The sequence below is a fragment of the Cordyceps militaris genome, assembly GCF_000225605.1.
Source record: "Cordyceps militaris CM01 unplaced genomic scaffold CCM_S00006, whole genome shotgun sequence".
Lineage (NCBI taxonomy): Eukaryota > Fungi > Ascomycota > Sordariomycetes > Hypocreales > Cordycipitaceae > Cordyceps > Cordyceps militaris.
The window spans coordinates 3,137,964-3,164,229 of NW_006271974.1; the positions used below are offsets into that span (position 1 = coordinate 3,137,964).

A 26,266-nucleotide genomic window follows, 5' to 3' on the forward strand; every position below is an offset into this window, starting at 1 on the left:
ACTTTTAACTAATATATAATAAGAAAAAGCTTATCTTATAGTATTCTATTCTTAACCTTAGTAATACTATTCTATTAATACTAATTAGTAATAGAATACTATAGGTATATACTTAAGGAAATATAAGAGTTTTTAAACTAGGTTATAATATTCTCTCCTTTTTAATCTAGCTAAATAAAGTAATATTTATATTCTAGATATTCTTATATCTTTAAAAAATTTAATATTATATTAAGTAATTAAGATTTCTTTTTAATAAAAAATAGCTAATATATTCTAATATAATTATTAATAATAATAACCTAGTACTAATCCTTCTTCTAGAAGGTAGATAAGGTATTAATAATATTAATATAAAGGCTTTTAAAAAGATATATTCCTTTTTAAAATAAATAAATATAAAGACTTTCTTTTTATCTTCTTATAAGATAGCTAATATAATATTTATATTAACTAATAGGCTTTATATTAATAAAGATAAAGATAAGTTTAATAATATTCTATTCCCCTAAATATCTAAGTTAATTATACTATAGTTTATACCTTAGGTTATTTATTATATAGGTTAATATATTAATATTTAAAGTAATATAGTTAACTATATAGACTTTAATAATTTACTAAGTAGTAAAAATAACCTTTTAATCTTTTATTATAATTACTCTTTTTTTACTAAAGACTACTATAATATTCTTTACTATTAAATAGCTAATAAAGAGTAGGCTTATTAAGATACCTTCTTATAAAATACTATTATATAATTCTAAAGTAGTCTTAAGGCTTTTTATAGTAATAATAGCTATTTTATAAGTAGTAGGTTTTAAGATAGTACTAATAAGACCTTAAATACTAAGGCCTAAGTAAAGGGATAGGTTTTTTATAAGTTCCTTATAGCCTAAAATATAGTTAAATATATTAAAGTTAAATAGTATTAGTTTTTAATATAATAATATAGAAAGACTAAAATCTTATCTAGATTTAATACCTATAAAAGTACTATTTACCTTAAGTTAATTAGAGTATTATAGGCTTTAAAAAATAATAAAAGTAAATTAGGCTAGTTTAAAGTCTATAAAAAGACTTATATATTATTTAAAGCTAACCTTTTTATATTTATATTTATTATTATATTTCTTAGTTAAGTATTAGTACTTTTTATTTTATTAAAATAAAGAAGGTAGGTTTACTAGATAGAGTTTAGAGTATAACTTTTAATATTATTTATTAAAATAACCTAGAAGTTTATAAAAGGAATAGAAATACCTAGTAGTATTAGGTTTTATTATACTATAAGGAGAATACCCTTTAATAGCTATTATAATAATTAAAATAGCTTACTATTTAGACTTTTTATTATTTTATTATTTAAGCTTAATAAGGTTAGCTATAATTATAATTATTTATATAAGTATAGTTATAAAAGCTATAATAATATTATTAATTTACTTTAAAATAAGATAAAGGGTTATCTTAATAGTATAAGAGTTAAACTCTTTATTAAGACTATTAATAAAAAGATATACTATTAAAGCCTTAAGGACTTTAAAGTCTTTATTAAGAGATTACTATTTAGCCTAAGTATTAATAAGTACTATAGTAAGTTTCTTAATAAATCTATATTAAGTAAAGGTTAATATTAAGAAATAGTTAGCTATAGTTTAGAAGATAATAATACCTTTTAGTTTAAAATACTTTTTAAAGGTTATAATTATATTTAATATTATAACCTTATCCTTAATAAGGCTATAAGTATATTCTTTAAGGCTTATATTAATAAGAATAATAATATAGATTTAGTTTTATATTTATTTTTAAATAAAATCCTTTATAGTCTTATTATTATAAGCCTTAATTAAGATAAAGCTATTTTTTTAGCCTTTTAGTAATAATTTACTAAGATTATTAAGTCTTAATATATTAATTATCTTTAGCTTTTATTTAATTTAACTACTTTTAGATTTAAGCTTTAAGATATTTAGTACCTCCTTTAGTATTAAAGATATAATATTAAATAATAAAGTAAATAATAAAGCTATAAGAAGATTTTAATTTATATATAGGAATTAAGTTATTAATAGTATTACCTACTAAAGAAGTAGAACTTTAAGATAATAAAGAGAATAATAGGCTAAGTATATAGTCTTTCTTTTTAAACTAAGTATTTTATATTTATTTAAAAGTAAAAAGTATTTAAATAAATAATAAGGAATTCTTCTTACTAAATAAGTAGTTATTATATATTCTTTATAGTAGTTAAGACTATAAATTATAGTAAGTAATCTAGTAAGTATATTTAAGACTATAGATTATAGTAAGTAATCTAATAGGTATATTTATTTAGGGGTTATAATTATATTAAATAAATTTATATTATAATATATATAAAATAAGTATATAGAATTTATATATAAATTACTAAGTAGGGTATAGTAGTAGAATTTCTTTTTCTTTATATAGAATTTTTATAGTAAATAGACTTATTAAATATACTCTAAATTAGCTAGAGTTTAAGGTCTTTCCTTTTTCTATATATAAGGAGTTATAAATTTCTTAAGTTTTATAGTAAATATTAGCTTATATAGATAGTAAGTAAATTTAGTAAGAAATTAATACTTTCTTTTATTTTATTAATAGCTTTTATAATATAAGTATTATTAGGCTTATAACCTATTAAGACTAATAGGGTATATATAGGGTAAGAAGTAAAGTTATTATATTATATAACTTCTATCTAGTTATATAGTATAGGTAAGTACTAGATATACTAGATAATAGGAGATTATTCTTCTGGCTTTAAAGCTGCTTATTATTATATAGAGTTAATTAAAGGTTATAAAAAATAAAAAAATAAAGTAGGTTAGGGAAAGGAGTAGGGGATTTATCTATAAAGGAGAAGGCTAACTAGGCTAGGAAATACCCCTTACTTTAGATATATTAATAATATAGTATATATATAATATATCTTACCTAGTAATAATAGGAAGATAATTTACTATACCTAGGTAATAACTAATAGTATAAGGAAGTTAAATATAATATAACTAGCTATAGGTAGAGTAAGAGTAGGGCTAGTAAATACTAGCTACCTAGATAGCTATACCTAGAATAAAGGTAATTATAATATATAGACTACCTAAAAGAAATTCCTAAGTATAAAGGCTATAGTAAAAAGTAAGTAAACTAAGGTTACTATAAGAATATTCTTTAATAATATATATATAGGCTATAAGAATATAGACCCTAAGTAATAACCTAGTATAGGTATAGGGTGTATATTAAATATATACTAGCTTAGGTAAGTAAGGTATAGTAAGCCTATATTAGCTTAGGTAATTATAGCTAATATAATTAGGGTGCTACTAGAGAGGGGGGGTATATAAAGGAGTTAGGCTTAAGCCTACTCTAGCTAGACTTAGCCTAAGGCTACTATAGGCGTGCCCCTAGCATGCCCCCTTTATATACTATAGTAAATAGATAGACTAGCTTTTCCTCCTCTCTTACTCTATAAGAGAGTTAATACTATTATAATGCCTATCTATAGATACCCTAGGGCTAGTCCTTAATAAAAGAATACTATATACTTTAATTTACTATAATAGGTAATAAGAAGGTATATATTATAAGGCTTCTAACTACTTAGTAAATCCTTAATATTAAGAGTTACTTTAGTGCTAAATATAATATATATATAAAAGTAAAGTATATATAGTATAAAGGTAATAAAAGCTCTATTAGTAATAAAGGAAAGAGTAATAAATTTATATATATATTATTTAGACCTAAACTCTTAAAAGATTATAAAGATAAATATAGCTTTCTTAGAAAACTAACTTATATAGTTAATATAGCTCTTATAAACCTAGGTAAATACTATTTATATAAATCTATACTCCTTAATAACTATAGTAGTATATATATTATTAATAATATAATACTTCTTAACCTAGAATTAATTTAGGTTCTAGATAATAGATTTTCTATAAATACTAGTAAATAAATCCTTTAGCTAGATAATATTAGAACCTATATAATAATAAATATATTAAATATTAAAGGTAAATCTAAAACCCTAATATTAAGTAATATATATATAATACTAGAAATACTAGTTAATATTATATTAAAAGCACTAGTTTACTCTACTAGATTATAACTATATAGCTTTAATTATACCTTATATAAAGAAGATATAGTAAAAAGTAAAATAGTTTAATAGTTAATATACTTTAATAACCTTATATTCTTTAAATATATTCCTCTTTAATAATTACTAATATACCTAAAAGATAATATAGTTATAATACTATTAAGGTAAAAGAAGAAATAAAGCTATAAATACTTTACTTAACTACTACTAGTATTATAAGCTAATAAATACCTATAGTATCTTTATTTAGGGTATTTAGAGTTATAGGCCTTAAGTATAATTAATAAAAATATATTAAATATAAAGATTATTAAAACTAAGTATATTAACTATAAAAGCTATATATTAACCTATATAGGCTAAGTTATTTTATAATAACCTAGTTATAACCCTATATAAAGACTATTTAATAGAATTAGTTAGGATTTTTAAGACTATCTTATAAGTTATAATAGTAAATTCTAGTTACTTACTATTAAAGATAAATATATAGGGTATATTTATTATTAGCTATTACCTTTAAAAGTATAAAGACCTTTATTTTATACTATCTAAGCCTTTTATATATAAGTAAAAACCTAATATAGACTAGATATATATATAATATAGTAAGATAATAAGCCCTTAATAATTTAATATAATTCTACCTATACTAAGTATTAGCTTTAGGTATAAGAAAAAGGAATTACCTTAAAAATACTATTATTATATATAAAAAAGCTAAATAGTAGTATTAAGTATATAAGATAAAAGATAACTATATACTCTATTAAGATATTATATAGTACTAACCTCTTAAAGAACCTATAGCCTAAAAGTTATATAACTACTATAATACTAATATATATTAGTCTATTATAAAGGTATAACTAGAAGATATTATATAAGGTACTTATTAAATAGCTATAAAAGAATTCCTAAGTATATATATATAAACCTATACTTATATTAAATACTTAGCCTAAGTAGGGAGCTTTATAAGCCTATAGATATTATATATATATATTATTAAAAGAAAGGGAGTAAGGGTTTAATAGAAAAGACTTTAAGATTAGCCTTAAAGGCTATATTAAATATTTAGTTAATTATATTATAACTAATATTTATAGGGTATAGATTCTTTAACTAGAGTATATTATTATTATAAGGAATATATATTTTAATAAGAAGCTATTTTACTAGCTATTAATAAAGAGTACTAATATACTTCCTATTACTAAGGTAGATAGCCTTTATTAAGAACTATTCTAGAATAAAGAGGATAAGCTATAGCTCTATTTAAAAATAACTATATTACTATACTTAAGTAAAAGAGAGTAAAGTAATATTATAATAAAAGTACTAAAAAGCCTTATAATAAAAGTATTAAAGCTTAATATAGCTTAGAGTATAAGGTTAATAACTTTTAAAAGCCTTTAAAGAGAAATATTAAAAGTTATAATAAATAATAATACCTTATTAGTTAACTATAAAGTAATATATAAATTAGCCTAAGAACTATTAAGTCTTAAGTTAATTCTACTCCTAAAGAAGGAAATTAATTATACTAATAAAGTAACTACTTTAAAGAATAATAAATTCTAACTTACCTTAAAAAAGTTATTATTTATTAATATAAGTAGCCTTAACCTAGAAGAAAGTATTAAAGATATTTTATAATAAAGTACTAAAAGTATACTTATATCTAAACCTAATCTAATTATTTCTATTAAAAAGTTAGTTATTAAGAAAGATAAATAAAGCCCTTATAAAGAAAGAAAGGAGTAAGTAAGATATATAAAAGGCTAGAATATAGCTATCCTTCTAGAACCTTAGAAAGATATAATTATTAAAGTTAAAATACTCTATAACCTATATAAAAGAGATTAAAGCTTACTATAGCTTTTTATAATACTAGTAAATATACTCTAAGTAAATAAAATAGTTTAACTATAATTATATTATTATTATAATAATTTTCTATTAATACTAAAAGATAGTTAAGTAATAAGGAATTATCTACTTTAATAGCTTTAAGAAGCTACTAAGTAAAGTAAATTTAAATAAGTAGAAAAGAAGGGAACCTTTAAAATTATAACTAAAATAAGTAATATAAAAATATTACCTTTTTACTAGGTTTATATATATAAATTTAATTAATAAGGTTACTTATTATAATATAAAGTATAAATTATTATAAAAGGTAATTTATAGGTAATTAAGGAATATAATATAATATATATAGTTATACTTATAGTAAAAGCCTTCTAAGTAATAATAGCTATAGCTACCTACCTTAACCTTAAGGTATACTAATTTAATATAAAGAATATTTTCTTTAATATAACTAGATTTAATAATATCTTAAAAGTCTATATATAATTACCTAATAAATAAATAGCCCTCCTTAAGAAAGCCCTATATAGCCTAAAAGACTTACCTTATTTATAGCTTAAGGAATTTACTAATACCTTTATAAAGTATAACCTATTATAATATAAAGAGGAGCCTTATCTATACTATTCTAAAGATAAGAAGATATTCTTAGTATTTTTTATTAATAATATCCTCCTTTTTTATAGTAAAAAGTATAAAAAGTAAACTCTATTCTTTATAATAAAGATAAAATAAGTATATAATATATATAACTAGGGAGATCTTAAGTAGTTCTTTAGTATCTATATTATATATAATAAAAAATAAAAGCTATTATTCTTTAACTATAAATAATATATTAAAAAGATAGCTAAGAAATATAAATTTATTTATAATTAACCTAGAAAGTAGTATATACTACTACTATTTAGAAAGCTTACCTAATATACTAGTATAGTAAGTAAAGTAGATATTTACTACTTCTAAGAGTTAATAGGGTTAATATTATATATATTAATTATAGTCTAATTAGATATTATATATATAGTATCCTTTTTTACTTATTTCTTTATAAACCTATTAAGAGATTATATTCTAGCTATAAAGTATTATATATATTATCTATATACTATAAAGACTCTAGTCTTTACTTATAGTTTAAATAAAGAAGTAGTTATTCTATAAATTACTAGTAATATATTATATACTAATAACCCTATTACTAGGAAGTTATCTTAAGGTTAAATAATTTTCCTATATAATAGTCTTATATTTTAAAAAGCTATAAAATAAGATACTATTATACTATTTATAATAAAAGCTAAATTATTAAGTATATTTAACTTAATAAAAAAGGCTTTTATAATATACTATTTTCTTATAATAATAGGAAGATAGGTAGCTTTCCTATATAAAATAATATATAATAATACTTAGATAATATATATTATTATTAATAATAAAGAGTATATATTAACTAAACTATAATATATTAATATTAATAATATATAATTAAAATAAGAATATAAATATAGGTATTTTATACTTACCTTTATTCTAAGTAGAGTAATACTTATAAATAGTCTTACTAAAGCTCTCCTTTACTAAGCCTTTCTAGAGTTTAAATATCTTATTAATCTAAAAAAGCTTTTAAATATAGTTAAAAAGAGTAATATAATTATTCTAATATAAGATATAAAGTATAATATAAGTAAGAAGGTATTATTTAATCTTTAACCCTTTAAAGAACCTAGGAATAAATAATATTCTATTTAATTATTATAATATATATATTAATTTTTAATAGCTTTACTATATAACTTTATTAATAAATACCTTAAGGTAGTATAAAGCCTAAGTCTTTTACTTAAAGAGAGCTTCCTTACCTAATACTATATTAGTAATAGTAGTATTAAATATACTATCCTTCTCTTTTAATATTTTAAAAATAATATATAATACTATATAATATAAAACCTTATTTTAGAAGAGAAAGTAGAGTATTAATAAGTACTATTAAAGGGTATTAAAAGTAAGTAATAAATAACTTATAAATTTAAGGCTATCCTTATATATTATTATTAAATATTAAATAAAGGGGATTATTATAGCTAAATATAGTTTATACTTATAGTTATAATAAGTATAACCTTTATACTTTTATAAGTATATTATCTTCTTAATTAATATAAAGTTATAATATATACTATCCTTTTTACTAAAGAGTATAGATTAAGTATATCTTAAATAAAGGTTTATTTAATAAAGCTTAAGATTAGCCTTTATTAGCTACTTTACTAAAGTCTAAGGCTAAAAAAGTATTAGTTAGCTTTAGTTAATTTAAATAAAAGAGTAAGTATTTATAATATATATTAATAAAGGTATTAACTATAATTAAATTATATAACTTATAAAAGTTATCTTAATAGGAATAGTAGAAGTGTTATAGTAAGGATAGTATAGTATAATAGGCGCTTTCTTCTTCTCCTCCTCTTCTTCCTCCTTCTCCTTATTTTTATCCTCTTTATCCTTATCTTTAACCTTAACCTCTTCCTTAGCTAACTTAGCTATACTAATACCTTTATTATTATTATTATTATTATTATTAATATCTTTATTATTAACCTTCTTAATAAGAGTAAGTATATATACTACTAATAATAAGACTAGGCTTATAAGGGTTTAAGGCTTTAGCTTATTAACTAGAGTAGCTATAGCTATATTAATCTAGTAATAACTATATTAAAAAGGATATATAATACTATTATAAGCCTATACTTCTTTATATAAGTTAATATATAACTTATATACCTTTATAAAAGGCTTTTTTTATTTAATAAGGAGTATAAAGGCCTTTAAAAAGGACTTTTTAATATTTACCTCTTTAAAGGACTTTTTTTAGGTATTTAGGAATATAATTACCTCCTTAAAGGACTTTTTATTAGTAATAGTAAAGGTAAAAGCCTTAATAATAATAAAGAAAGAGGAGTTAATAGCTATAAAGCTAGTATATAAAGAAACTATTATTAAAAATTTAATATAATTAATAATAATAAAAAAAAGAGAATAAAAAAATAATAAAGAATTATTATTATTTTTAATAAATAAAAAAGTAAATAGTTAGAAAGAAGTAAATAAATAATAAAGAATATAAAAATAATATATAATAAAGAATAGCTTTTTATATTTAAAAATACTAACTAGCTTATTAATTAAAATAAAAAGTATTTTAAATTACTTATTAAAAAAAATAGTAATTCTATTATTTATCTATTCTTATATTAAACTATTACTTATACTATAAAATAAGTACTTAAATAATATATTAATATACTCTTTATAAAAAATAAAAAAGAGTATAAATATATTATTCTATTCTCTTTATAAAATACCCTTTTATATAAATAGCTACTTTTTACTATACTTTTTATATATAATTATTTCCTTTATTTTATACTAACTTATACTTAATAATTAAAAAGTATATTATATAAAGTATTACCTTAATAAAAGAGTTTATTTTATCTATATTAATAATAAATATAGATAAATAATAACCTTAAGTATCTTAAGATATAGTATTATTTTATAATTTAAATTATATAGTTTAAGGCTAGGAAATAGGATATATAAATTAACTAGTTATCCTTTATAGCTTTATCTAATATAAGGCTAATTTTCTTTATTATCTTTGCTTTCTATTATTCCTCTATAAGCTGTATTAGCTGCGCTACTATCTTATGTAACCATATTGATGCTCCACAATTGGCACGTCGGTAACCCACTGGGCGGCGCCGCAGAATCGGCGCAAGGGCAAGGAGAAGGTCAAAATACACAGCGATAACAGAAGCAACTTGACGCCCATGGGGTACCTATCTCTGGCTATCAGTCATCGTCTTGAACATCCTGGATCACGGGTACCGTGGTCGTGCGCTGCCCTCAAAGGGATTCTGAATACAAGCTTTGCCCAACGCTTTACAGATAGCCGGTCGCGTCTACAGCCAGAGTTCAAAGCGACAGTGGAGGAAGCCAAGAGCCACTTCGCCGAGCTCCCACCGCCAGGGCTAATCCACGAGGTCGCAGAGGCTATTCAACATCTATCCAAGTTGCACTCGAACTTGCTCGTGCCTTGTACCGTGACACTGGGCCCATGGTAAAGATACGGCTTGTATAACCGGGGCTACTTTAATCACGAACAAGTCAGAAGCTGATTGAGGCTACCAACAATGCGGTATTTAATCCTAGTAATCCTGCTACCTTCACCTCTTCACCACCACAAGTTTATGACCATTGGCACACGCGCCGCGCTCTGCCAGCTACTCCTAGTCTGAAGAGGGCGGAGACATGCATGCCTGCGCACCGCAACTGTAAGGATGCGTGACTCCATCCTTGTAGTCAGGTACGCATGTCTCCGGCTTTGAGCAAGCCTCAGTCCGAGTTTCCGTAACTACGTGCCCGCAGTTGTAGTAATCTGAATATATGGTACACATATTCTAGCTAAACACTTAGTAGAAGCTGCGGTAAGACACGAATATTAGCGGCTTACTGTCTGTGAGAGTCCTGTATCGAAGCACGACGGGGTGATAGTTATTAAAGCTTGTGTGTTCTGCGAAAAAGCAAGATACTGACGCCGTGGCCGTTCTTTACCAATAGCTACAAGGCGTGGGGCTGCCATAGCCTGCTGCCTAATGTCACATGTTTGGCCGTCATCTCATGAATTATGTAAGCAGGCTAATGTGGACATTAGATAACTAGTCACAACTAAGAGCAATTTTTATATAGTGGAGTTAAAGAATAATATATATTAGAACTTATAGCTATTTTTACCTTATTCTTTCTTAACTAGGAGGGGAAATTCCTCTCTTCTTATACTTATTTTCTAGCCTAGCTAATTAGCCTAATTATACTCCTTTAATATATCTTTTTATTACCTAATTCTATTAGTAATTAGGATTAGTTTCTCTAAACCTAACTCCTTTATCTATATACTACTATCCCTTTCTAGCTTTCTACTATAAGTAGGTCTCTAGCTAATTATATATACTATAATCTCTACTTAAATTATAATATACCCCCTAAGTAGATTCCTTTTTCTTTTACCTATACTACCTTAAAGAAGTATCTTAGAATTTAATTAAGAATAGTATTCTTTAATAAATTAATCTTTTATAACTACTTTTATTAAATTAAAGAATATTTAAGTCCTTTATATATATAGTTCTTTTTAATCCTATTATAATTACTTTATCCTCTTTTTCTTCCTATATTTACTAACTTACCTATATTATTTTCTTTAATTATTTAAAAGTAAAGTAATAATAGCTTTAATAGTATACTACTTTCTAGTAATATAATCTTATTATAACGTATAAAGTAAGGCACTTCTAATGATTATATAGGAGTATTTAAATTGCTTTTAATCCTCTAGAAGGCTAGTTTCTTTTTCTCTATTTATTATCTTTAATATACCTTATCTTTATTCTTCTTCTACTTATAAGGAAACCTCTAATCTTAATAATATTCTTAACTTTAGATATACTATCTCTACTTTAAAGCGTTTATAGGGTATTAATAACTTAAATCTAGTAAAGTAGTCTTAGCTTTTAACTCCTATAGAGGTTTAAGAGGTAAATAGTATATTTATTATATTTAATTTTAAGAGTATATACTATTCTTTTTAATTATTTTATCTTTTACTAACTTTTAATCTTAATAATATAGACTTAAATAATATTATTATATTATCCCCTACCTCTTTAGGCTTAAATAATATTAATAACTATTCCCCTACTCCTAGTTTGGTTAAGAAGGATACTTAAGTGTCCTTAAAAACCTAAAAAAAGTTTATAACTATAACTTAAACTACTATATATACTCTTAGTAGTCTTTATAAAGTCCTATATATAATATATATATATTCCCTTATAGGAAACCCTTAAAGTTATAGGTATTATTATATTATAACCCTAATTAATACTACTTCTTCTTATTATAGTAAGCTAATAAGTTACTACTTTAAATATTATATAAAAGGAACTTAGTATTAGGCTATTAAGTTTATACTCCTTTTTTATCCTTTTATTTTTAATTATATTCTAATTAAGTCTTTTAGGAATCCTTTCTTTTTATATATTCTACCTTAACTTCTAGCTATAAAAATTAACTTTCTAGATAATCTTAAGGCTATTAGTTTTTTAATTATTAATAAAATAAATTCCTTTACTTCTATATTATTAAAAATTATAAAAGAGTTTATAATTAAGGATCTTCTTACTAAATAATACTAGATTTTAGTTAGTCTTAAGGCTTATAAAAAGGAATAGAATTCTACCTAAACCTTTTTTAAGATAATAGTGACTATAAGTAAGTATAAGTCTTTTAGCTTATTCTATAGATATAAAATTATATCTAATACTTATTTAGCTAAATTAGAATAGTATAAAGCTATTATAGATTATCTAGTGAAAAATCTTATTAATAAATAATAAGATTATTTTATACCTTTCCTATATCTTTTATCCCCCTTTTTTCTATTAGTATCTAAAAATACTATTACTAGGTTTTAGTCTAAATTAAACTCTTATTACTTTTAAACTTTATAATCCTAATTAAATCTTAAAATTAAATAAATAACTATAGTAGTAGGTTCTTTATAAATCTATCTACTAGTATATCTTTTATTAGAAGATATAATACCTTAAATAATCTATATTAATATTCTTATTAAAGCTATAAATAATAAATATTAATATATTATAATTTAGTATTAATTCTTTAATTTCTAGCTATAACTAAATAAATTATTTATTAATTATTATAGAAAATTTTATAGAGTAGTCTAGGAATAATATCTATTTCCTAGAAAAGATGCTTAAGTATAACTATTTCTTTTATAGTATTCTAGAGAGCTAATAACTTAGCTTCTATAGTAGAAGTTATTATTATACTTTAATATAATACTTTCTAGGCTATAATTCCTTTAAAAAGGATTATAATAAATCCCTAACTAGATCTCCTTATATCTAAATTATTAGTATATAAGGTATTACTTACTATTTATAAAATAATTACCTCTTTATTCTTACTATATATAATATAGTAATCCTTAGTATTAAGAAGATACTAAATAATATAAATAGCTATATTAAAATATATTTAAGATAGGTTTATTAAATAATAAGATAGTATTAATACTATAAATATAATATCTACTTTTATTATAATTAATATATATAGGATTAACCTAATAATCTCTTAGTATCTCTTTACCTTTCTTAGTATTGCTTATCCTATTCTTTTAGTAAATTACTACTATAGTAAAGGAGTTTAGACTTAATTAGGACTAGTTACCCTAAACTTAGCTATAATCTTCTCTATATATACTTTATAGGAGAGCTATACTATTTTCTTCTTTTAGTTATAAATAATCTTAACTCCTAAGAACTATAATACCTCTCCTTAATTATATATTCTATATTTCTAGAGTAGCTTATAAGTAAATTTATTCCTTTTCTTTATAGCTTCTTTTTTACTTAGAATAATAATATTATTAATAAAGAAAATAATATATATTAACCTCTTTTTATTAAAAAAGAGGTATAGTTCTTCTTTATATTATATAAGCCCTAGCTTTATTAATATACTAGTAAATTCTAAATACTAGAGGAGTGGTAAGTCTTATAACCTATAAAGCGCTTAATTTAGTAGGATATTATAGTCTACTTCTTTAAAATCTACTAGTAAATTTATTATTTCTTAGAATCCTAGTAGTAGCCTATATAGGACTTTATTTAATAAGTCTTATCTACTAGTATATAAAAAGGTATTTTTAATATTAAACTATTAAGAATTAAGGTTATATTTTACTATAAGCACTATTATTATTTAGAAGGTCTATACTACTAATATAGCTATATATATTTCTTCTTAACTATTAATTAGCTATAAATCCCCTTATATATAGATTTATATTTTATACTTAATTAGGACTCTATTAGTATTAAATTTATATATAAATACCTATTTAAGAGGTAGAGTATATTCCTTTTTAATATTTCTATATATATAGGTCTAGGTCTTTATTTTATTAAGAGCCTATATTTTATTAAGACCTACTTCTTTAAATTAGGTCTTAAAAGTATGCCTTTTAATCTTATTCTACCCTTAAGGTAGGGGTAGTAAATTATTATTATAGTATAGCTACTTATCTTTTCTAATATTCTAAGTCTAATTATTATCTAATTATCTATTTTAGAATATATATTTTAGTACTATAAATAATATTTATAATTCTTTATTACTATATTTTTTTAGGTTAGTATAGTAGGGATTAGCTATATACTCTTTCTTTTTAGTAATAGTCTTTAGTAATTAGAGTATAATAAAGGCTAATTTTATCCTTTTCTATACTAGCTCCTAGCTATCTTTAATCTTCCTTTTAATCCTTTTACTTTTATAAATAGTCTCTTTAGGAATAAAGATTAGGCTTTTTATAGTTACTTCCTAAATTTCTAGTTATAATTTAGAGTCTTTTATAACTATATCCTATAAATATAGATTATAATCCTTCCTAATAGGCTCTTCCTAAGTTGCTAGCTTATCCTTATTAAGTAGGTATAGACTTATCTCCCTATTTTAAGTAATAAAGGGCTAAATTCTTATTTTCTAGGTATCTTCTATATATAAATCTTATAATTCTAGTCTTATTTAAAGGCTAAATAAATATATATATATTTAGTTATCTTCTCTTACCCCTAAGGCTAAATTATTAATATCTTTTTTTTAGCTTATATCCTTAGATAGTTCTAATATGTCCTTAAGTAAGAGTATATTATCTATCCTATTACTTATTACTATCCCTATATTATTATTATTTTTAGTTTTTACCTCTAATATTAAAGATAGTATATTACTTTCTAAAGTTCTAATATTACTTAGGTCTACTTCTTAAGTTTATATAGTATATCTATTAAATATTATAGTATCTTATATCTTATAATTACTTTATCTAGATCTACTTAAATCTTATAACTTATTTTAAGGATTTAGGTTAAGGATAGTGTTTTATAAAGTTATTAGGAGAAAATATTTAAGTCTAAATTCTATAGTTAGATTTTAACTTTCTACTTCTATTAGGGACTCTATCTCCTCCTTTAGTTCTAACTTAGTAATCCTATCCTTATCCTCTATTTCTAAAGAATAGAATATATTTTTATTAAATTTAATATTCTTTATTATAATAATATAGTTAAGTTAAGGTATCTATATTTAGTATAGGTTTAATACTATATAACTAACTAAATAACTAATATATCCTCTAAGGTATACTTTAAAGTTCCTTTTATTAACTCCTTTTTCTTATTCTTAATTAAAAGGGTATACTTAGTATCTATATATATACTACCCTTTTATACTAATCTTTTTACTAATTATATACTTAGTACCTTATCTACTCTCTTTAAACTATAAATTTATTTTTTATAATAGTGATTTATATCTATATACTTTCTTTAGGCTATTTCTAAGTAGGAAGGTAGCTATTTTTACTACTTTAGACTATAAGGCTATAGGTAGTCTTAAAGATATTATTAAGATAAGTGTTTTCTTAATAACTATCCTTCTAGACCTCTTATTTAACCTATTTAGCTTATAGATATATACTAGTATAGCTTTAATCTTAATTCCTAATTTCTTTACCTATTTTTAATACTTTATAGGAGTATCTTTATAGATTATAGCCTTTTTATTATTATATCTTATAATAAGGACTTTAAGGTTAAATTGCCTCTTAATCTATATTATAAAGTTCTTAATTATAAGGAAAAGGGTCTTAGTATTTTTAAAAGTAGTTAGAATAGAATAGATTAAACTAGTATATTTATCTTATATTATAAAAAGAAAGCTTATTCTATTATAACTTAAGGGGTATTCCTATAAATCCTACCTAATTCTTTTAAAAGGTTAAGTAGTAGATATATTACTAGTTTCCCTATTAATAATGTTTTTTACTAAAGTAGTACTATATACCTTATAATCTAGATATTATATTTTAGTAATTTAGTTACTAGTTAATTCTTAGATTAAAGCCTTAAGTAATTCTTTTCTAAGGTATCCTAATTATAAATACTATAAATAACTATCCCCCTTTCTAAGGAGGGATATTCCTTTTAATATATAATTAGGACTATATCTAAGGGTACTTAAGACTATTTTCTAAGATACTAGCTCCTTTAGTTATTAGATTAGTTTATATTTAAAGAATAGAATATTATCCTTCTTATATAGTTAAGCTATATAGTGATTATTCTTAGGTATACCTTCCTTTAAAGTATTATTATAGCTATTAATCTAGAGCCTAGTTTTAGCTTTTAGGATACTAGTTAAGATTAAATTTATATAGAAGTTAAGAATATAATAGATATTTATTAGATAAAGGTTAATTCTTAGCCTATTAGGGGTAGTTAAGATGTATTTTATAATTCTTATTCCTATACTAATAATAGTAGATTAGTAATCTCTAGCCCTAACTAAGATATTTTATAACTCCTTATAGGAATCTAGCTTAAGGAGGCTTTTATTATTTATAATATAGTATAAGCTATAATTATCTAAAAGTATACTTTTATAATATAGGTAGTAGTTTCTATAGATAGTAGAGAATATATTCTTTATAGGTTTAAGAGTACTTTTAGATAGAATATATATATTATATTCCTTCTATAGCTACTTTCCTTTACTTATAGATACTTTAAGGGTAGCCTATTTAGGTTTATTTATAATTTCCTTAATTTTCTTTACTTAGAATTTATTTATATTTATATCTAGTTTAGAAGAACCTAGGTATACCTTTTAAATAACATAGTATTCCTCTAGCTTCTATAAGTAAGTCTAATCTTTCTTCTAATAAAGGTAGTTATATCCTTACTTTTTAGATTTCTTCCCTTGTTTATTATTTAATATAGGGAAAGTATTCTTAGTTAACTTTTTATACTTTAATTCCTCTATATTTTCTTTAAATATATCTATAGTAGTTTATAAAGTCTAATTTAATATTAAATTATTCCCTAGTAAAGTGCCTATATTAATAAAATCCCTTTTTAGGGATATAGCCTATTTAGGTATTATTTTCTCTTTAATTATATCTAAGAAATTAATAATAGCTATTAATCCTTTTATATTAAGAATTTAGTAAAGTAGTACTATTTAGTATACTTTTTCCTATATCTAGATCTAACTTAGTCTATTTAATACTATCTTTCTAATAGTTATAATTTACCTATACTCTCTTCTTACCTCTTACCTTACTTTTTTAGGATTTAGAGTAATAATAACCTTTAATTCCTTTAGAATATCCTTAAGAGTATATTAATTATAAATAGCTCCTAGTTTTACTACCTTTATTTTAATTATTCTTTAAGCTCTTAGAAAAAGCTTAAAGTTTATAGTAGTACTAACCTAGACTTAGACTAGATTAATATTCTCTTACCTCTTTTTAGCTATAGTTATTATTTCTTTTTAGAAATCTATTACCTCTTTATAAGCAATTTTTAGGTCTATATAGTTAATAGTTAGGTATTTATCCTTATATTAAAGCTAAGTAAACCTATAAGGCTTTAGGTATAAATTACTATTAAAGTAAGGCTAGTTTAAGTCTATATAACCCTAGACTTACTTTAAGAATATATAGGCTTTAAGGTAGAGTTCCTACTTATACTATTACTTTAATTCCTTAAGCTTAAGGCTAGAATAGGCTAAAGTAGTTATTATTTCTTAAGTTAATATATTAAAAAAAGGAGAAAAAGAGATTAAGAATATTTTTATATATTTTAAATAAGTTTATAAGTAAAATAGAAGTTTTAAGTAATAAGAAGTATCTTTTATTATTTACTTTCTAGGCTTATAACTCTTATAAATTATATAAGTAGGCTAATATAGATATTAAATAACTAGTTATAACTAAAAGTAATTTTTATATAGTAGAGTTAAAGAATAATATATATTAGAACTTATAGCTATTTTTACCTTATTCTTTTTTAACTAGGAGGGGAAATTCCTCTCTTTTTATACCTATTTTCTAGCCTAGCTAATTAGCCTAATTATACTCCTTTAGCGTATCTTTTTATTACCTAATTCTGTTAGTAATTAGGATTAGTTTCTCTAAACCTAACTCCTTTATCTGCGTACCGCTATCCCTTTCTAGCTTTCTGCTATAAGTGGGTCTCTAGCTGATTGTGCGCACCGTGATCTCCACTTAAATCACAACACGTTATCTACCTACCAATGGCCTAAATTAGGCAGCGACGTCACGTGTGCCGCTTATGGAACCCCAACCCCTCAATCGGCAGTTACATACAGCCTACTCAAACTCAACCATTATATCATTCCGCAATGCCTCACCAACTTTCCATACCGCCGTGCGTCTTGACGCCTGCCCACCCGCATCATTTACCTCCGATACAAAAGCCACTTCGAATCAACATCGAGGGGCCAACCGTAAGTATCGGGAAGCTCCTTCCGGGAATATCTTGGCAAACAGAAGATTGCCCACCAGAGTTTCCCCAGCCAGCCGGGCCAGAGCTTGCAGACTTAACTTATCGTACGCTCTACGGTAAAGCCCCTGTTCTGGACACCGATTTAGTTGTCCGAGACGAGTATCTGGGCTGGATCAGGCGGCCGGTACCGTTAAGGTAAGCCACACAAGTTGACCACGTAAAGACGTTTTGTTAACTTTTAGTGGCTCTTGCCAGGCATATCGACTATTACGGAGTGACATTCGACCATCTTGTGCGTGAGGATGATGCGGATCCAGAGGTGTTGCAGATAAACATTCTCGAAATGGACGATGACGGAGGTGCGTACGCCAACGCCGGCCTACTATTTTCAGTAGATCCGCTACAATACGCCGGAGTGAGGATTCTTGCCGTGCCAAGATGCTGCCAAAAGAGAAACGGAAAAACAGATAGAAAGAGGGTGAATAACCAGGTCGAAATGCGCAAGGCCCGCAGTAATGGAATTTCGTGGGAGACCATCTATAAATCCATAATTTACCACAACAGCGGGGCGGGTCCGCAGTCCGAAACACTTATTGGACTCGCACCGATTCATTCAGTGCCGGAGTTCTAGGCCTAACGAGGGTGCCAGCCATGACTAAACGGCCATGGGCAAAGCAAACTCGCGAGCAAGGCCGACCCTGGGGGATAGCGGGCCCTGGGCGTCATCACGAAACCAGATGCTCTGATCCCGGGATCTGGAAGCGAGCGCGACTTCATCTCCCTGGCACGGAATCAAGACGTCGAGTTCCGCCTGGGCTGGCACGTCTTGAGGAACCGGGGCACGGAGGCGGACCTGGAAGTGTGGGCCTTTGAGCAGCGCGATGCCGCCGAGCTGCAGCTTCTGTCCTCTGGTGCCTGGGCGGGCCTTTCATTACAGAACGTGGGCATTAAATCCCTGAGGGGCCGGCTGAGTAAAGTGCTCGTGGGCAGATTTCTTCTGAGCTGCCAAGTCTTATCGACATCACTAAGTTATCTGCCGGAAGCCAGAAACGCCTCGAGAAGCTTGGTTTGCCCCGAAACACCATTTATGAACAGAGAATGTATCTCATCCAGATTAGTCAAGCCTTTCAAGCCTTGCTATGAAGAGCACAGCATGTTGGAACAATAGGTTCGGTTCGGTGTGGTAAACTCTAGCTGCTTTCTCTCAAATTCGCGAATGAGGTCTTCGGGGAGCCACTTCTTTGTAGCATCCAGTTGAATCGGCTGTTTACAACATCCGGGAGGAAACAGTGACTCGTCAGTTGTTGCAGCGCCAAAGGGGGCAGAGTCGTCCGACAGTATTGTAAAGGGCAAGCCGCTTGCGCGGCGGCTGTGCCGCCGAGCTTCTAGAACCTTCCATTGGCTCGGAGCTATAAAAGTGTTGTTATGCTCTCATATAGTTGATTCACTTTCTTTCCTCTTCATCTTGATAGTAAACAGCATAGGAACTAGATAGTTGAATCAACTTACTAGCAACTCGTCACACTAGCACCTGAGAGGAGTATTAATATATATAGTCTTTCTTTTAAAAAGATTAAGAACAGAGTTATGAAAATTTTATTTATTTTAAGCGGAGTGCTTTATACTTGGCAACGGAAGCAATGATATCACAGAGCGAACAAACCATCCAAAAATACTGAATTAAAATAAAATAGATAAGCCAAACTTGAGCAACCCCAGGTCCCTGGAATGATATGCAGTGGATGGGGCCCGACAAAATTTCTCTCCGTTCGTATAAAATGAATAAATTTGTCGAATATTGAGATTATAATCCGCGGCTAGCAGTCTTTCCAACTCAAGAAGGCTTTGAGGTCAGGCGGACGGTTCGACAGTCCTTGGAAGGGTCAACGACACCGATTTTTTCGCTTGTAAGAAGCCTCTTAAAGGCATCTTGGCGTTTCTGGTTGCCGGCCGGCTTCTTGTCATTTGTCAGTCATTGGCCCTTGTCGTTCATTATCCACTGTGTCGCAAACAGTCGGGTACCACTTGGTGTTCTGCAAAACGTCGGGTAACGCACGACGAGATGGCCTTTGTCCTGCTTCTTCTCTTGCTCCCCGACGACGATGGCATAACCCTGATATTCTTCAGAGCTATCCTCCTTGACCATGTTCAGGCTCCTTTATCATTTTTAAACTTCGTTAGCCAAAGGAAAGCAAACACATAACCTACAGTAGTTAGGATGGAATAAAGATAAACTTACGCTACTTTGTTGTCTTCAGGGACGAATTTCGGATCGACAAGCTGCACATCCGCCAGGCCAAGAAATGCGAAAAAGAGATTGACTGACATGATTCGCCCAAAGACGTCGAGGTTGACCAGGTTGGAGTTGAGATCAAGCGTTCCCCAAGGCGCGCTAAGGTCGTACCTTTCATCACTTGCGACGAGGTAGACGCCGCCATCCTTGCCGGCCACGACAATTGACGTCTGGCCATGGTCCACGATGACGCGATAACCAGTATTGCCAACCTTTGGAGTCAGGCTCTGAGAGACGTTTCTAAACTCGGGCTGGCTGTCTGCGATCTGATCCTTACGACCTGGCGATCCCGCGATGGCCTGGTTGAACGCCGTCCCGGCTCCAACATCCTGGAAATTAAAACCTTTAGAACTATAACGAGAACTTATGTAAGCGAAAACAATGACCAAGAGTAGCATTCCGATTGTTTTTGGAGGATCAAATATACCTGATGCAGACCAAGCCGCGCTCATAGATGATGTCGTTCCGAATGGGAACCTCGTAGTAATCGAGTACGGAAAGGTAAAGTTGATTCTTCACCCCGACGCGAATCTCGACTCCATTACTGCATGCCTTATCCACATTCTTGGCCACGGTGGCAGAAGCGTCGCTGGGCTTTTCCACCAGCCCGACAGACTTCTTCCACTTGCCGTTCAGAATATCAAGGCCCACCTCGAGGGCAATGGGAAGGCCGAGCTGCATCGACGCAGTGATAGTGCCATTCAGCTATTACGTATCAGAATGCATGGACAATGGATATATATGATGGCACAGATAGTTTCTTACCTTGGCGACTGGCGTAAATTCTGCTTTGAGACCGGTAAGCTCGTTTCGTGTCGAATTGACAGCATCCATAACCGCTCGACCCTCGGAAACTGACAGACTCCCACCGATGAGCAAGTTCGCCAGGCCGTTCAGAGTCAGCTCCAGCTCCGCGCTGACTGTAACCTCCGGCCCAAGCAGGATGATGCCCGGGATCGTGAGTGGGCTGAGTGGCAGGCTACCCAGCTGCTTTTTAACCAAGTCAATCGACTTTTCAGCCTGTAATTCCACCTGGATGCCAAACTGAGCATCGATAGTGAAGGCCTTCTTGTTGACTAAAGACACACTGCCCTTGGTGACACCAGCCTTGATACTAAAGGCAAGCACACCGTCGACGGAAAAATCAGCGTGAATGCCACATTTCGCGCACTGCACGTTGTAAAAGGCACCATTACGCCAGCTCCGCCATTGTCGACGTTGAAAATATTGGGTGGCTTGTTGGTCGAGGAAAATTTTGGTTGATAGTCAAATTTAAAATCATTATGGTAGAAGTGGCTAAAGGGGACGCCAAACGCAGCTGCAATCAGCTTTCCACTGATGATGGCGATTTCGACAATTACTGACTCAATGACGGCAACGACTTTGGCAAAGGATTGGAAAAGGACACGACAGACTATAGGCATGTTGGTTAGCCCGAGCCAAAGGTATTTGGAAATGGAGTAAAAGCAATCCGATTTTTCAAAACTTACTTTAATAAAGGCTTTGATGCCGTTGACGAGGGACTCGACAAAGCGTTCCTGTAAATGGATGGAAAGGTCCGTGCGAGACGAATGTGAGTCCACATGCTGGCTGCGCCGTTGCCGCGAGACGGCATTCCGAGCCGCGAGACGGCATTCCGAGCCGCGAGACGGCATTCCGAGCCGCGAGACGGCATTCCGAGCCGCGAGACGGCATTCCGAGCCGCGAGACGGCATTCCGAGCCGCGAGACGGCATTCCGAGCCGCGAGACGGCATTCCGAGCCGCAGTCTTTCGCCGGGACAGTTTGTCTCCTTCCTGAGAGGGGCTACTGTTGACGGGGTTGGCATCGGGGGGTCAAAAACAGGATCGCCGCTGTTGGGGTCGTCATTGGGGTTCTCCTCAGTTGGCACAATGCCATCCTCGTAGATAAACGGCAGGTCATCCTCTGCCGGTGCAGAGTTTTGCATATCACTATCGTCAAAGTCGAGTCCAATGAAGAAATCCTCCAATGCCATCGTATTTTCCTTGATATTTACCATAGATTGGCGCTTCAGCGCCATGGCTAGATACTCATCAATACCATCGTCATCCTCGCCGTCATGGTTGCCGTCGGGATCGTCCTCCGTGGGATGAGCAGGAGTAACAGCAGTAGGCTCTGGCCTGGCGGGTGAGTCACCTACAGGAGTGGTTGCTGAAGGCTGATCCCCAGCAGGTTCCTCAGAAGGTAACTCATCACCAGCCGTGTCATCGGTAGGGGATGCCGCTGGAGGAGTGTTACCAGAAGTATCATCTGGAGGTGGTTCATCACCATTCATGCCTGCCGCATCCTGTTGCTGATCAGGATCGTCCGGCCCGTCCATTCTCACATGTCCCAGGGCAGGCGCACGCTTCTTGTAGTGCGGATGTTCATACGTGCCCCACCAAATCTCGCCCGACACAAGCGCATCCTTATTTATTTATTTATTTATTTATTTATTGCTATTTAACGCCATAGGAAATCCCTAAAAAGGGCAAACAGCGCCTATAGGGACCTTAAAAACCAAACCTAAATTTTATAAATAATTCTAATTAAAAAGAAATCTATCTAATAGGCCTCTATAGGGCTTTTACTAGTTAGTTATTAGGTTAAGAAAATAAGGCTACTTAGGGGCTTATAACCTAGATAGGGAAGGATGTAAAAGGAGTATAGTTAGCTACCTATCTTAAGTAGACCTTACTAAAAAATAAAGACTTCTAGGTAAGCTTAATATACTTAAGCTAACTAGTACTAATAGTATTATCTATATACTAGTATTAGCTAAACTATAAAGGCACTATCTTTCCCTATATCTTCTTATAGAAGAAGATATATCTTAGTAACTTCTATTTACTATAGCTATATATAAGTATAGTATTAGGGTAGTAGAATTATTTATAGTATAAAGCAAAATCCTTATAGCTAGTTCTAGCTATAAGGAGGTAGTAAAGCTATAGGTAGCTAAGTGCTTTAAGCTCTAAGTTAAGGTAGTCTTTTATTAGAAGTTAAAGTAGCTAGTACTTATTATATTAGTTATTCTACTATTAGGAGTTAAGCCTCTTAGTAGTATTATCTATAAGTACTTTTTTAATATAGCTTTATATTAAGGTTAGGTTATTTATTAATAGTTTTATAACTAAGCCTTCTTTTATAAGATAGTTAGTAATTTTATTACTAGTAGTTCTTTAGTATTCTAAGACCTATTAAATATTAATATAAGTACTAAAAGACTAAGCTAATACCTAGAACTTTATAATTAAGCTATATAAAGATACTAAGACACCCCCTTTTAGGCTTATTATTACTACTATATTATCTAGGTAGATTATAATTTCTTTAATTTATAGTATTAAGTATTAAATAGTAGCTTAGAGCCTATATTATACCCCTTCTATTTCTATATTAAAGACCTTACTAAGGGGTATTAGTTTTTTACCTTTATAGATAGGGTAGGATTTTCCTTAGAAAAGAATATAGCCTATTCCTATATTACCTTTTATATCTATTAAGCTATTTAAAAAGGTGGTAAGGTAGTAGTTTATTCTTATCTTAAGCTATTATTAGAAGAAGCTAGTTTCTATAGCCTTATCCTAGTATACTTCTTTAGGGAGGTATACTAGTAGTTAGAGTAGTAGGTATTTAAATACTAGAATACTCTTATAGGTATTAACTATTATTATTAGGTATTATTACTTCTAGGGGCTTATTACTCTATTTTTATTCTTAAAACCCTTAATCTTATATACTAATAAATACTTCTTATTAAGTAACTAAAGCTATAGTATATAGTAATCTCTTATCCTATTAAAGAGTAGGTAGATTAGTAGGGTACTTAACTCCTATTAAAGGGTAGTAATTAGTATAGTTTTCTATACTAGGATAATACCTTAGATACTAAGTATTATATATTTTTATATCTTATCTAGCTACTTAAAAAGTCCTATCTTAACCTACTTAAAGGTCTTATCTTAGTTCTTTTTATAGGAGGGTTTTATACTACCTATATACTAGAGTTCTACCCTAAAGAGGAGTTTTAATAGTACTATAGTATAGAGGGCTTTCTTAGTAAAAATAGAGGTAATACCCTAAAGTACCTAGCTAAGTCCCTTAATATATCTAGTAAAAGTCCTTACTTTCTTTATCTATTCCTTAATATAGGTCTTAAATAAGAGTATAAAGTCTAGGTATATACCTAGCTACTTTATACTTTTCTTAATAGGTATTATAAGGTCCTTATAGTATAGAGTATCTATATATTTATCTTTCTTATAAGAAAAGAGAATAGCTTCTATCTTAATAGGGTCTAGGGTTACTTTACTATCTCTAGTAACCTTAATTACTTTATTAAGTTTCTCTTAGGCTCTAATAACTAGGTCTTATTAGTCTTAACCTATTACTAAAGTACCCCTATTATTAATATAGCTATACTAATAGGCCTCTTTATATAGGTATCCTATACTAAGGAGGAAGAGTATTAGTAAGATAGGTAAGCCTTATAGGAGACTATAGACTAGCTTAACTATATTTCCTTGGAAGTTATTGATCCAGATTTGTACCTTTCTGCTTATAAGGAAGGAGCCTATCTATATGATAATAGTCTTTATCGATGCTTTCTACTAGCTTCCTATTGAAATTCCTCTTTACCTTCTAAACTATTCTTTAAAACTCCTTCTTTAAGCTGCTTACTGCTATAGTATTCCTTTACACTTCTCTTACTATATAGCGTTATAAGGTCTAATATTCCTTATTCTACTATAATACCCCCTTTTTATCTTATATTAGTACTATTCTATATACCTTTAATATTAAGTTAAGGGCTTCTACTAAGTTAATAGCTAGGGCCTTAAGGCTTTATATAGATTTATAGTCTTTATCTTATAGTATTTAAGTACTATTTTTAAGATATTTAATAAACTTTAGGACTTACTCTTTTTAAAGATATAGTCTATTAGTAGGTTTTATTAGTAGTACTATATTTAGAATTATAGTAATTAGGGTTAAATAATCTAATAAGGTATATAGATATAGTAAAATACTTATATAAGTAAGGGGGATATTTAATACTATTAGGTCTAGTATATTATTAATATTATATATAAGGGTATTATTAGAGTTTAATACTTAAAGATTTTATTTAAAAAACTAACCTATTAGATTAGTTACTTTAGTACTTATAATTATACCTAGCTACTATTTATAGTAGTATATATTAAAGTCTCTAGTAATAAGAGTTTTTTTTAGTATAGTTTATTTCTTTAGGGTTTTAATAATATAGAGTTTATTATTATTATAGTATATATTTAGGAAATAGTATCTTAAGATTAACACTCTAACTATATCTTAATAGAGAGGGCTAAGGAGTTACTAGACTACTAGTTAATATAATTATTTTAAAATATAGGTAAGAACCTTTAGTTAGGTATTAATTCCTTTAGAGGCTAACTATTATTAAATAGGGGTAATATAGGTATAATCCCTATATATT

General features: G+C 27.9%; 2 protein-coding genes across 2 annotated transcripts; one reads left to right on the forward strand and one right to left on the reverse strand.

The window, feature by feature from the left end:
* Positions 1-18,388: 18,388 nt before the first annotated feature.
* On the forward strand, positions 18,389-19,660 carry CCM_08241 (uncharacterized protein; the record flags this gene model as incomplete). Its single annotated transcript, XM_006673379.1, has 5 exons — positions 18,389-18,493; positions 18,563-18,687; positions 18,748-18,851; positions 18,888-19,108; positions 19,202-19,660. 5 exons carry the CDS (start codon positions 18,389-18,391, stop codon positions 19,658-19,660), a joined length of 1,014 nt encoding a protein of 337 aa, XP_006673442.1.
* A 666-nt stretch (positions 19,661-20,326) lies between these two features.
* CCM_08242 (uncharacterized protein) lies at positions 20,327-23,125 on the reverse strand (the record flags this gene model as incomplete). The annotated part of the gene is made up of 7 exons (XM_006673380.1): positions 20,327-20,449; positions 20,549-20,648; positions 20,732-21,136; positions 21,213-21,490; positions 21,551-21,955; positions 21,982-22,199; positions 22,369-23,125. 7 exons carry the CDS (start codon positions 23,123-23,125, stop codon positions 20,327-20,329), a joined length of 2,286 nt encoding a protein of 761 aa, XP_006673443.1.
* Positions 23,126-26,266: the final 3,141 nt, after the last annotated feature.